We start from the raw sequence: 12729 nt of genomic DNA, 5'->3' as shown, positions 1-12729 counted from the left end.
AATGTGAATGCTGCACAAGCAACTGGAAGTTGGCTTGCATTTAAGTTTTTGCGGAAATGTCGAGAATGCATTTTAGAGGAGCTGCATTTGGGTGGTTGATGATGATTATAATGGCAGAGAATGACAAGTGAAGGTGCACCGTGACTGAAATGGGCGACACTGCCCCGTACCGCCGCCCTGTGGCGCTAACATACAAACAACATCCAGTATAATGCTGTTGTTGAAGACAGCCGCTAGGCGGTGCGCTTTCCTCTTGTAAAATAAATATAAATTGTCCAATTTCACAATAAAATATAGTGTCGTCATTGGGATAATTGACAATATGTCCAGATTTATATATATATATATATTTTTAATTAAACATTTCTACCATTAGCACCTGGCTATACTGTTTATTTAAAGGTAAGAGCGATCCTGTAAAGAGAGACTGCCAAAAATATATATATCAAGTTATTTGATTCTTGAGTTAATGAGAACGGACATATATCTGAATTAATAAAATGTGCAGCTTTCATAATAAAAACTGCAAAAAAAACGAGTGCGGCTGTGTCGCTTCGAGTGCAGCCGCTTTATTTGGAAAGTTGTTACCGGAAGAAGCCCGGACCGTGGCGGTTTTGACAGGTGGACGACCATGGTTAGTTTAGAGAGGACGTAACATTGAGCTGACGTGTGGTATTTCTTTGGAACGGTTAATGAGTGAAGGTTAAAATACTTGTGCTTGTGTGTTTAACCGTGGTTTGGACGTGTACAAGTGAGACGCCACTCTGCGACAAACAGCAGCTCAGTCGGCTCAAATCCGGTAGCCCTGGTTACGGTTGCCAGTGGAGTTTCAACTTAATGTTAGCCTGGTAGCTAAACGAGCTAACGCAAAGGGTGTCGCAGTCGGCGGCTCCAGCGGCTCTCGTAGCAGGTAAAACTTGGTGCCTACGTCGAGTCGGCTGTAATGAGTTAGCGACACGCTGCTTTTAATTTCACATTCATCTGTTGCCAGTTGAAGCGGAATCAACGTGATTCGAGGCGTAGCTGTTTCGGACACCGTCAGAGAGCCAGCAGCCTATCCCGGAGGACCAGCCGTCACACACTTGAAATGTCTTCTACTTGTAACTTGTAGCTAAAGACTGGCCGCAAACACAATAATGGATTGTATCGGCAGCTAGCTCGTTTTGCCCCGACCGACCATGTGAGCTATCTCGTCACGAAAAGCAGCTGTGACCTGTGACTGATCGCCGTGGGACTGAACCGGAGGAGCGAGCCCCCCTAACAACAACAACGACGAGGAAGACGCACCGAAACCCGACGGTACATCCGAGAACGCTCACCTCAAAGCGCACAAGTCCGCGGTTGTGGTCCTGTTAACCGTGTGTCCGCGCCTACGCCCGTCTCAACATCCTGAAAGGCAGAGAGAGGAGACGGAGGGAGGGAGGGAGGCTCCGGGGTTCCCGACAATCAGCCGAGGAGAGGCATCGCTGAAATGAGATGAGGCTCAGAAATGGAACTGTGGCCACTGCGATTATTTTCTTCACGTCTTTCCTCAGCCTCTCCTGGTACACAGCGTGGCAGAATGGCAAAGGTACGTTGGATATATCATATATATATATCTGTCGTCCCGGTTATCACATTAAACACGAGGTTTGACTCTTATAAGAACTGACAGCTTCCAGAAAGAGGCCCGGTTAACAAACTGGTAGACATCACCTGCAGCTTGTCGAAAGACAGCAGGTGTTAGACCCATCAGGTTTCTGCTCAGTGGATGAGTATTAACAGTAAAAACCTGTAATTCTCCCACACTATTCAGGGGGCATTATTTTGTACTAGTTGGCATGTTTAAAGCATTTCTATTCTTTCTCGTATATGACGGGTTGGCAGACCAGTTTCTTCCAGCTCATTTACAGAGTGTTGTTACCGTCCAACCTCAATCAGTTAGAGATCGTTTAACATGCCGTCATCAGTTTAAAGCACCAAGTCACACCACTTCTAAGTCATTTTACCATTACATTGCATTTTGCGCCATTAGAAACCTAAGCCTCTTTCTTCCAGGCATTTAATATGTCTTTACACATCCTGTCAAACATCTGGACTCTGAGTTTTTACACAAGTGTCTCTGTGTTTGAATAGTACCCAAGGCCAAATGCTTACTTACAAGCCCCAGCCCTGTCTGTGTGGGGAGGGTTATGTGCCTTAGTGAGTTGTGTTATCAGCTGAGTGTAAATAATTGCAGCCATTAGATAAATTCCAAGCTAAGGCTTCATGGTGTTATGACTGTGGAGTTTATCAGCTTGATGAAATAATTTTCCTTCACACGGAGTCCAGCGAATGACATCACCAGAGCAGGCGGACTCATGTGCGATAAGCCAAGGTCAAGTGATTATTATTTTATTACTGTTATTATGCGTTCTGCCATTTATACCTGTTGGTGTAATTGTGGTAGGTCTGTAGTTAGATTGAGGGTATTGAGAGCACCCCCCTCTGTCCAATTTCACTTGTCACATGATGTCAAGATGATAACAAGTGACCCGTTATCTTTTATATTTGGGAAACAACCACCTGTTTATCTCTGCCACACCGGTTTGCCTCTATTGTTGATAACGTAGTCTAATGTACAATGTTTGAGCCGTTGAAATATGCAGAGAGATTCTGTTACACAATGATCATCACAGAGAAATTGCAGGAGAGCATGTTGGTCTCTAAATTTTGAGTTTACATCTAATACTTAGGATTAGGATTTAGGATATTTTTTCATCTAAAATCCCAAACAACCCGAGTTCAGAATAATGAGAGGAATCCATCGTTTAGAACAGAGATTTTAAGTGCTGGTATTACTAATAACATGTTTGTTTTTTTTTTTTTTGCGTTTGAATTGATGTACAACAGTTAGCAACTATGCTCAAAATCAGGAAAGTGAAACAGAAACAGAAGCAGAAATCAGATTGCGACACTGTTTACACCTGAGGTTTTTGCTGCCAAGATATGTCACAACTTCTTCTGTGAAAAAGGTCCACGGGCAAAGTAGCACTAGTGCTGTTATTTAAAGCCAAAAATGCTCCGTGCTATTTTGCACACACAGTAGTTTAAAGGTTCCCTGTAGAATATATGACCTCTAGTAGTACGAAGGAGCCCAGTTTTCCATAACTAGCTCCAGTTTTGTTTGTCACATACATTAAGATTTCTGAATATCATTGATGAGCAGCTTTATATCCAACACAACAAATAAGTTAACTGTTTCCTTTGTGTTGCCATTTGGTTAATTTGTGTACATTTGATCTATTTGCCTGTCTTTTCCCAAGTTTTGAGTTTGGACTTCAAATATTACAAATATTCACATTCTTGGGGCTAAACAAGGCTATGAGGAGTAATGAGCTTAATTTGGCATTCAGAGATCTGCAACTGTTTGCTGTGCGTTCTTAGTGCACATCGCTAGGCAGTAAACTTTCTCAGAAAGATCAGACGTAACCGAAACTATTGTGGTGGGAGACAAAGAGCTAAAATAGATGCAGTGTTATCTAGACACTAATCAGGAGTCGTAAAATAGGTACAACCACACTAACATCATGTCAGATAATTTTCCATCAGGATGCCCGAAGGTGCAAATAACTATTTTGCATTTTATTTTCATATTGTGTCCAAATAGGGCATCTCATCTTGACTCTGTCTAGATTTGATATCTAGAGCGTTGAAACATCTTATTCATGCTCACGACTTTACACAGATGAGGCATAACATTATGGCCACCTTCCTAATGCGGTTTAGGTCTCCCTTGTGCCTCCAAAACAGTTGTGACTCATCAGAGAGTGACTTCTGGGGGTGTCCTGTGGGGTCTGGCAACAGGATGTTGTTAGTGGGGGACTTTGGGTCCAGTGGATTGAGGGGAGGGGTCTCTGTAGGCCAGGCTTGCTCCATTGCATTCCACAGATACTTGATCGGTTTGGGACCTGGTGAATTTGGAGTTTTTGGAGTTGTTTATAAACCGTTTTTATGTGTGTGCGCCTGTGATCAAGGGGTGTCATCGCTATGGGGCTGGGGTGCCTAATCTGGCCTAAGTGGATCCGCACATATACTAGTGTGTCCCAGTAGAACATTGTATTTTTACAAGATTCATCTTATAGTAGAAGATGAGATGAATCTTGTACTACCTCACTAGAGTCGCTATCATTTGGCGAGAGGCAGGGTGAACAAACAAGACAAACAACCGTTTGCACTCACAGAAATCAATTAAAGTGGGAGGAAACCAGAGCAAGCTCCACCCAGGAAGGCCCGAGCTCGACTCAAACCCAAACCTTCTTGCTGGGAGGGATCAGCACTAACCACAGAGCTGCTATGCCGCACCTTGTCACTGTCAGTGTTATCTACATCTGTCAGTGCTTTTATTGTTGTGGCCGATCGGTGTACATTTATATCTCAGTTACTGTTGCTTAAATGCACATTTATTGGTTTTGTTTGTGGGCCTATTGGGGCCGAGAGATAATCCTGTGCAGAGTTTTAATTTGATTTCTTTTTGTCTAAACCTTAGCGTTTGACAGCCTGTCTTGTTCCGGGTCCCTTGACTGCTGTGAATGAGAGCTATGCCAGTCAGCTGTCCAAACACTCCATGTTGAATGACTCTCCAGTATGTGTACTTCTCTGTCAGTCTCCATCCCCTAGTGAGAGACTGCCCTCTGCTATCTCTGTGGTTATACCTCAAGTAAACCATAACAGTATTAACTAGAGGATGAATAATAATGCTGGGATGCTTGATATGGGACAATGTGTTGAGGTGGCACAGAAGTGTGAAATATCTTATCAGTACAGTGGCAACCAGTATGTTATTTAAAAAAAAAACAAAAAACAAACACCAGATATCCAAACATATTTCCTTACAATGAGATTGTTGGCAACAAGTCTTAGCGGATTGTTGCCCTTGAAGACTTCCAAAGTTTGCCTTTGAGTGAGAGGAAGGAAAATCTACTTGTGCACAATTCAAAATGTTCATACAGTATCAGAGAAACAGATCTACTACATTATACAGTAACGGTACAAACAAATGTGACAGACTTTTGAAAAATCTACAGTCAGTTCTGTCCACCTACATTGGACACTACGTAATTGTACATTGTCTAAAACTACAATTAGGTAGAGATACGCACAACTTGGAAGACATGCTGACACCCATTGCTATGGTTACTTACCTTATGGTAGTTTACATGTGCTCCAGGAAATTGATAAAAAAAATATATTTTTGAGCCAAAGAAACAAAAATGAAACAACTAAACTTGTTGTGGCTCAGCAATATTCCACACACTTCCATATCTTGTGATCAGACCTCATACCACAGTTATTTTCATGTCTACATTGTGCACAACCCTAACTGAAACGAAACAAAAAAACTCTTAATATAGTCTGTGTCCAGACTACATAACTAAGGAGCGACAAGGTCTGGGTTCGAGTTTGCATGTTCTCCGGATACTCCGGTTTCCTCCCACTTCCAAAGACATGCTTGTTGGTGCTAATCGGTGAGTGTGACTAGGAGTGAGTGTGAGTGCATATGATTGTGTAACTATGCATTAGCCCTGCAATAGACTGGCGACCTGTCCAGCAACCCCCGTGACCCTAGTAAGGATAAACGGTAGTAGAAGTACATTGTTAGTTGAGTACATTTAATTTTCCGATTAATATCCGATTTAATGCTTGTTCACTTTGAATGTGACTAAGAATGTCATGTGTCTGAGCAGCATTTACTGCAATATAATGTAAGCAGTGCTAAGTGGATGCCTCCCAGGTGTAAATGAGAGCCATCCAGCCTTTTCGTATAAATCGGAGCCGCTAACTGTGGCCGACGTCTTCAGTAATGAGTCGAATGCAGCTGTATAAAATGCTGTCCAGGGGTTTTTATGGTTGTGGCAACAGCATGAGCTTCTGATACAAAAGAGAAACTCTAACATGAAATTCAATTTCCTTATAAAATGGATGCGTTGCAGATGTTTTATAAATGCGGCTACTATGCCTGTGATTACTTATCCTGTGGTCTCCAGCCTTGGATTGAGGCAGCTGTAATGGGTTGTATTGTTTCAACTAAGCCTCTTCCTTTTTTGTTAATATTGGCTCCTCTTTGCGTTCCTCAAGGCTAAATGCTTCACTTCCTCTGAGTTAGACACGGTCGTCGTCTATCCTCAAACACCCACATCAGACACAATGGGACAGAAATAGTAAATGAGCAGACATTTATTATAAGGTACTACGTAGTTTATTTGTTAGGATAGGCGAGGATATGACTTGCATGTCGTGTTTCCTCATTTGGTGTGTGTGTGTGTACACGTACACATTTAGCTTGTGCACACTGTGAGGTGCAAGACAAATCCTGAGTGGCCTGGAAGGAGAAAGAGTCGAAAGACCAAATCTTAAAAGAGAGAGGGCAAGAAAATCCGAGGTGGGCTGTATGATGGAGAGGAAGGACAAGAGTGCTGACAAGGCAGTGAAACACTAGGATAGTATTTTGTGTGTGCGTGTTGCATCCTGCATAGTCACACGCACATGTACACACATCTGCCTCAATTTATCCCAGACAGTCCTTATTCTGTTTAAACAGTCACTCGGCTGTTAGCAAGTTCACAATCATTGTTGTTTTTTTCGTGCTTGTTCACTTCCTCTGTCCCACAATGCATTCATTCAACTTCCCAGACAGCACACAATTTCTCTTGTCTCAGTGTCCTGAAGAGAGTTGGTGATTGTTGGGCTCTAAATGTTCTCTATTTAATAATCTGTGGATACTTTCTAGTGACATTTGTCCTCGAGGTGAGTTACACAGATCAACCACAACATTAGGACCTAATATTGTGTAGGTCTCCCTTGTGCCTCCAAAACAGTTGTGACTCATCAGAGAGTGGTGTCCTGGGTGTCAGGAAACAGGATGTTGTTAATGGGATCCTGTGGGTTGAGGGGAGGGGCCTCTGTGAATATTATGCTTTCGAGTGCATCCCACAGATCAGATCAGCTGAGGATCTAGGGAATAAGGAGGCCAGGTCAACACCTTGTGCTGTTTTTGGCATTTGTGTGTGTGTCTGTGTCAGGCTGCATCCTACCGCCATCAAGCAGTGTCATTACTGTGTGGTAGAAGTGCCTGATCTAAGTAACATCCATGCGAATGCCAGGTTCAAAAGATTCCCAGCAGGACATTGTTTTGTCATAAGCTGGTCAGCGTTATTTAATTTAAATGTTTTTAATGTTGTGGCTGATCAGTGTATCTACCAAAAACAAGATCCAGATATACTCCACAGAAATTGAACTTTGACTCTTAGTCATTAATAATAAATATTATCCCTTAGTAAATTATGAATACTAGTCCTACACTGATGACAGTTTTATTATTGCATTTGTTTATGTTCTGCCTGTAGAAAGAGACATTGCAATCAACACTGGAACATTCCTTGTAAACACTGCCTGGCGCTGTGACATTTTACACTACAAAGATTATCCAACTGTCATATGCAGAAGAACAAATATTGAGCCTTAACATTTGAGAAGCAGTCTGTCAGCGACCTAATCAGTAAATCAGCAAATCCTCTCAACACTAAAAATAGTTTTTAATGGACTCAGGGCTCCGAGTCCCACTGGATGTCATTAAACAATTGATTGGGGACATTTCTGGAGGTGTAGTTTCCAAAAAAGGAGTGCTATCCCCGTCAGTTCGTAGCCTTACAGCAGCCAAGTGGAGCCAGAGGAGTGCGAGTGAGCCAAGCAGGGGCCGTGCTTTCAGCTAAGTGCTGTCAGACAGCACACACTGCCACAAAGACACGGAGCTAGCTACAGGAGCTTATCATGACTTACTGCACAGCACAAGTAGAACAGTGGGTGGTGGTCGGGAGAAACAATGAGCCCTTGGTCATGGGGGAAAAAAATGAGAATCTGGGTTGGACAGTTGCCAAAGGAGATTTTGCAGATACTGGCGACACCGCAACTTTTTAAAAATTATTTTGAGAGTGACGTGAAAGGCCCATTGCAAAGATAAAAGGGACAGATTGGGATAAAAGTGTGCATTTTTTCTCAGTCTGCAAAATACTCTGAACTGTTCAGGGAGTATCGCTCGCCGACTCATCGATCGCGTTGCATTTCTTGTCAGGAAAATACCTCTAAAAATCAATACTACTATTCTGTGCGTGTGCAGTATTATTTATGTGTGTTGGTGTGCTTACCTTTTTCATGTTAATTGTTGCCAAGTGGGTAAAAAAAAAACTTTAACTTGGCCTAACTAGTATCTCTTTAACCTAAACTGATATCTGTGAGTTTAGATCTGGTCTCTAAACATCAATAACCTCTCATTGTGTTAGAGAGATAACAGCCTGGTTAAAGGCTTTGTGTGTTTTGTGTGTAGCAGCTGCAGTGCAGAGCCACATGGCCGGCAGGTGCACCACTTGAGGGTTTTGGTACGTGCATCAGCTTCTCGGCAAACCACACAGGTTAAATGGCTTTTCTGGCTGTTAAGGAGACTTGTTTTACAGTGAAATTTAAATAAAGTTAAGGTACCTTTGAAGCTTGTGATTCTATTCCACCAGTGGTTACTCAGGTTACTGACTACGAGACTTATTTCAAGGGGACTGTGTACGTTTCATGGCTTAGTTTACAGATGACCAGGGATTTTTGTAAATGTTTTTTTCCCCCAATAAAGAAATCTATTCATTCCCATTTAATCGGGACTGCAGCAAAGATCACAGAAGAGAAATGTCTAAATTTCCAAATGCAGATCCACAGCAACAATGGGATATTTTTCTATCTTTGTCTGTGTCTGTGCACTTGTGTGTGTAATTCAGTTAAATGACCCTTTAAACACAATTTCCTCTTAACAGCTGGTGAAGCCTCATCTGTAAATTCTGCTGAGCTTGTGTTTCAAGCTGAATGAATCTCTCCTTTTTCGTAGAATGAGGCATCAGGAATCAGTTCTTTTTCTGCTGGCCAGCACATGCTGTATGTATGGATTTCCTCATTACTGGATGCCATTCGTAACTGACAGCTTATGTGGGTGATGTTGCTTTTCAAAGGGAGAATGTGCAGAATATTTGCTTTAAAAGTGATATGTGCATATTATGTGCTGTAGCTCTCTCAATCATGCAGACGTAAACTGCACAAGTACCTCATCAGCACTCACGGACTCACAGTCAGCAGCATACGTCAGCAAGGGAGGAGGGGGTCAAGGACAAGATCACTGCCAGGACTTTTGAGTGATAAAACTATTAACACTGTGGTGAGTTCACGGTGGGATTGTTGTAAAGTATTTGTCAAACCTTAGATCATATCTGCCCTCATTTTGAAATTCAGAAGAGGGAAGTTGGTAATATGTGTTAGATTCTCTCTCTGCCATGCATCCACTTTTCAGAATACATAAATTACTATAAATTATGTCATTCTGGCAGTGCTCCACTCCACATTCTCTCAGACAATCAAAAAAATGTGTCTGTCTGTTTTTTGTTTTTTTTTTTTTTAACGTAAAAATATAAATGTCAAACTATACGTTGAGTACAACTCATTGTGGGTGTCACATTTCCGACACAGCCCACAGTCAATTCAGGAACACAAACCCACAGCGTTATTTACCTGAAAAAAGCATTTTGCAGAAGTGGTTTGTTCGCTTCCTATTGCCGTCATTAAGGAGGATCTATTTAAACTTTACTTTAAAAAAAAAAAAAAAAGATATAGTTATGTCAGTCATGTAAGCTCCCTGTTTCGTCTGTCTTCAACTTTGTGACGGGGTCCATTCGACTTCTTTTTGTCCCTGAGTTCCTTTTGGGGGGGATTCAACCAACGCTTATCAGCTAATGTTATGACATTGCTGCCTCATGAGTGAAATTTATTCTATTTCTCTGTACTGCAGAAAGAAAGACCACTGCTCATTTGACATCCCTATACGACACACAACTCAATAACTTCATAACTGCTAAATGAAAAAGTTTCATAGGCAATAGCTTATTTTTTTTTTGTCTGTGTGTTTGAATATGCGCTTGTCTCTCAACAAGTGGAATCTTTATAGGCTACATGTTCAATGACCATTATATACCAACCCCCTCATTGCTCCCATACATCTTTATCAATAAATTAAATAAACTGAGCAAGGATGACACATTGAGCTAAAATATCACAGGGCAGAGGTAGCTGTGGAATGAAGCCGTGAGCAAGGGTGAAGGTGGAGATGGAATAGAACATTGGACGCGCTGTATGTGGGCGACTAAGTAATATTAAAATGTGAAAGGGAGAGGAAGGAATGAGGCAGTGTTAATAGCTTGGATGCAAAGAAAGGCCGAGAGGAGACATCGTCAAGCTCAGAGGCAGAGCCTTAGCCACTTAGCCCTTCCCCCACCACTCATGGTGCTTCAGAGCAGAGAAGAATAATGAGATTTTGTAATGTACTCCTGGCCTCAGGTAGGTAGTCTAATTATTTAATGTATTTTGTGCACCCATTCAGTCATGTCGAGACCATGGACCAGTAAAACAGGCTCAGCATTCATAGTGTTACTTTACTGTTTCTCATGATGTCATGCTGTAAATTCTACTTACTCGTATGAATGTAGCCGCCTACACTTTTACCACTGAGCACACATGTGCATGGAATATGTATTGTTAAAATGGAAACCTCGTCTACTTCTCTCTTCTTGCACTCTGGTACTGAGTGTGTCTTTTTCTCACTGTGGGATCACAGGTGTGGTTTTTATCTCAGCAGGGCGGGAGTCCCGCAATCAAAGGACTGATGCGAAGATGAAAGTCTTGGTTTTAGTTTGAAGTTGCCCTTTTCATGAGGGTTAGAGCCAAATGACAGCATCTGTCTGTGTGCCTTAGAGATCAACATTCAGGAGGAACAACATGGTTCTGTGCAACAGAGGACCCAGGGCACAGTCAGTGGACAATAGCTCAGTCAGAAAGAGAGTGATGGGGAGATGAAGATAAAGGGAGTCTGGGGTTTGTTGTTGGGAAGGGCTGTGTGAAAGGGCACAATAAATCCACCAGTAGGGGAAGATCAGAGACTGGCCAAGCCCGCAACCCCACCAAACATACATAGACACCTGACAAGTTTTTTTTGTAGTCCCCCTTTAAACTTCTAAGTCAAAGTCAAGTCTTCACTTCTAATTAATCATCCAATACTGAGGAACCTGCAGTGATCACTACATACTTCATAATACTTATTCATATTTATTCGTACTTCTTTTTAAACATCTCAAAAAATATGAGGATATGATAATGAGGATTTTTATAAAGTACTTGCAAAGCCCTTTTCACAGCATGGAGTGTCACAAGTGCTTTTTTTAACACGTCATAATGATTCAGTGAAAAGACACAACCAAGGGTGTTTTCGCATCCAACTTTAACTTGGTTGTTAACTTTGTTCATCTTGAATTGCTCAAGGCGTTGAGCTATTCGCATACCATCGGCAGCCAGCCCAGGTTGGCTGTTTGCCGATGGTGTGTCCCGCACAGCTGGTCCTAGCTGGTCCACCATTATTGTTACTTGTCGTACAGCTCGTCTAGCCTGTTGAATAGATTGTAGAACGGGTCGGGCCTGAGGCATCACCCTGATTGGACTGTCAGCTCAGCCCTGTGCATGACAAGAAAAACTCTCTGGGGAAACCTGAAGAGCCAGTTAATGGGGATTCCCCTTTACAATGGAGAATGCAGACCTCCGGTATCTGATAAAGCAGGGGCAGAGCGAACTATATGTGCAAGGTGTGGGGTTTGTGGTGTGTTAAAGTGCAACCTTCTGCTCCAGATATGAGTAGTTGTGAGGCAACAACACAGTTGGCTTTCAGTGCCAGTCTTTAACTGAAGTAACGACGCACATATCACTATTAAAGCAAATATACGGCACATTTTCCGTATGAAAGACAACATCACCCACACAAGCAGTCAGTTACGAATGGCATCCAGTAATGAGGAAAGCCATACATACAACCAAATTGGCTGTTGGTGTGAGTGGTTGTCTGTCTCTCTGCATTAGCCCTGACTGGTAGACTGGTGAACTGTCCAGGGTGTTTCAGGCAGTTACAGAAAATGAATGAATTTAAATTATTGACAATGAGTGTGTGTGTCATTTTATTCTTATTAGATATTTTATTTATTTTTTGGGGGCTTTTTCACCTTTAATGAAAGCAACAGTGTAGCGGGACAGGAAATGAGGACGCACAGGGAGGGGAACACCACAGGAAATGCTACCCGGTGCAGGATTCGAACCAGGGGCGCCTGGAGTGACGACTGTAGCCTCAGCACATTAGGCTGACACTCTGCTCACTGAGCTATTTTGCCACGATCCGTCAGTCACCTGTACAAAGCACTGTTTGTGAACAAGCACGCTTTCTTTGTCTCTGGACCTGTGCACCACTATTCATAAGCAGTAATATCCCACGCACTCCTTATGCAAATGTTCATTTCTGTAGTTCTGCATACCCTCCGACATGCACTGTGATAACACTGATCAACAGACCACAGCTGTTCCTTTTTTTTCTTCTCAGCTTCTCCTTTCAGTGGCTTCCTGCTAAGAGATTGTATAACATTTTTCATTCCTCATCGCAGTAAATCATCCCTTACATCAGACCGTGTTGGCGGTAAAGCATGGAGTTGGTAATCTCTGATAAACTGCTGCACATGAGTGCTGTATCCTTGTCAATTAAATAATTAATTCATGCTGCAGTAGTTTGGAGACTTTAAACACAAGTTTGTGACAAGTGCTTTGAACCCTTGTATAAACAGAGAATTCTTGTAGCTGGAAATTGAAACGATAACT

At 42.2% G+C, this 12729-nt stretch overlaps 1 protein-coding gene across 2 annotated transcripts in view; it reads left to right on the top strand.

Annotated features, from left to right (window-relative positions):
* The first annotated feature begins 591 nt into the window (after positions 1 to 591).
* Positions 592 to 12729, top strand: part of mgat4a (alpha-1,3-mannosyl-glycoprotein 4-beta-N-acetylglucosaminyltransferase A) — a 29586-nt gene continuing 17448 nt past the window's right edge. The window contains exons 1-2 of one of the 2 annotated variants that reach the window (XM_047600438.1): positions 592 to 910; positions 992 to 1570. In XM_047600438.1, the coding sequence (XP_047456394.1) occupies positions 1477 to 1570 (94 nt within the window). In that variant the 5' untranslated portion in view covers positions 592 to 910; positions 992 to 1476. Of the gene's footprint in view, positions 1571 to 12729 lie in introns of both variants that reach the window. The other variant, XM_047600437.1, reaches the window with a different exon arrangement.

Source organism: Mugil cephalus, chromosome 12 (genome assembly GCF_022458985.1).
Source record: "Mugil cephalus isolate CIBA_MC_2020 chromosome 12, CIBA_Mcephalus_1.1, whole genome shotgun sequence".
Classification (NCBI taxonomy): Eukaryota; Metazoa; Chordata; class Actinopteri; order Mugiliformes; family Mugilidae; genus Mugil; species Mugil cephalus.
Note: the sequence above shows the minus strand (reverse complement) of the source record. Positions and strands in the feature narration are given on the sequence as shown.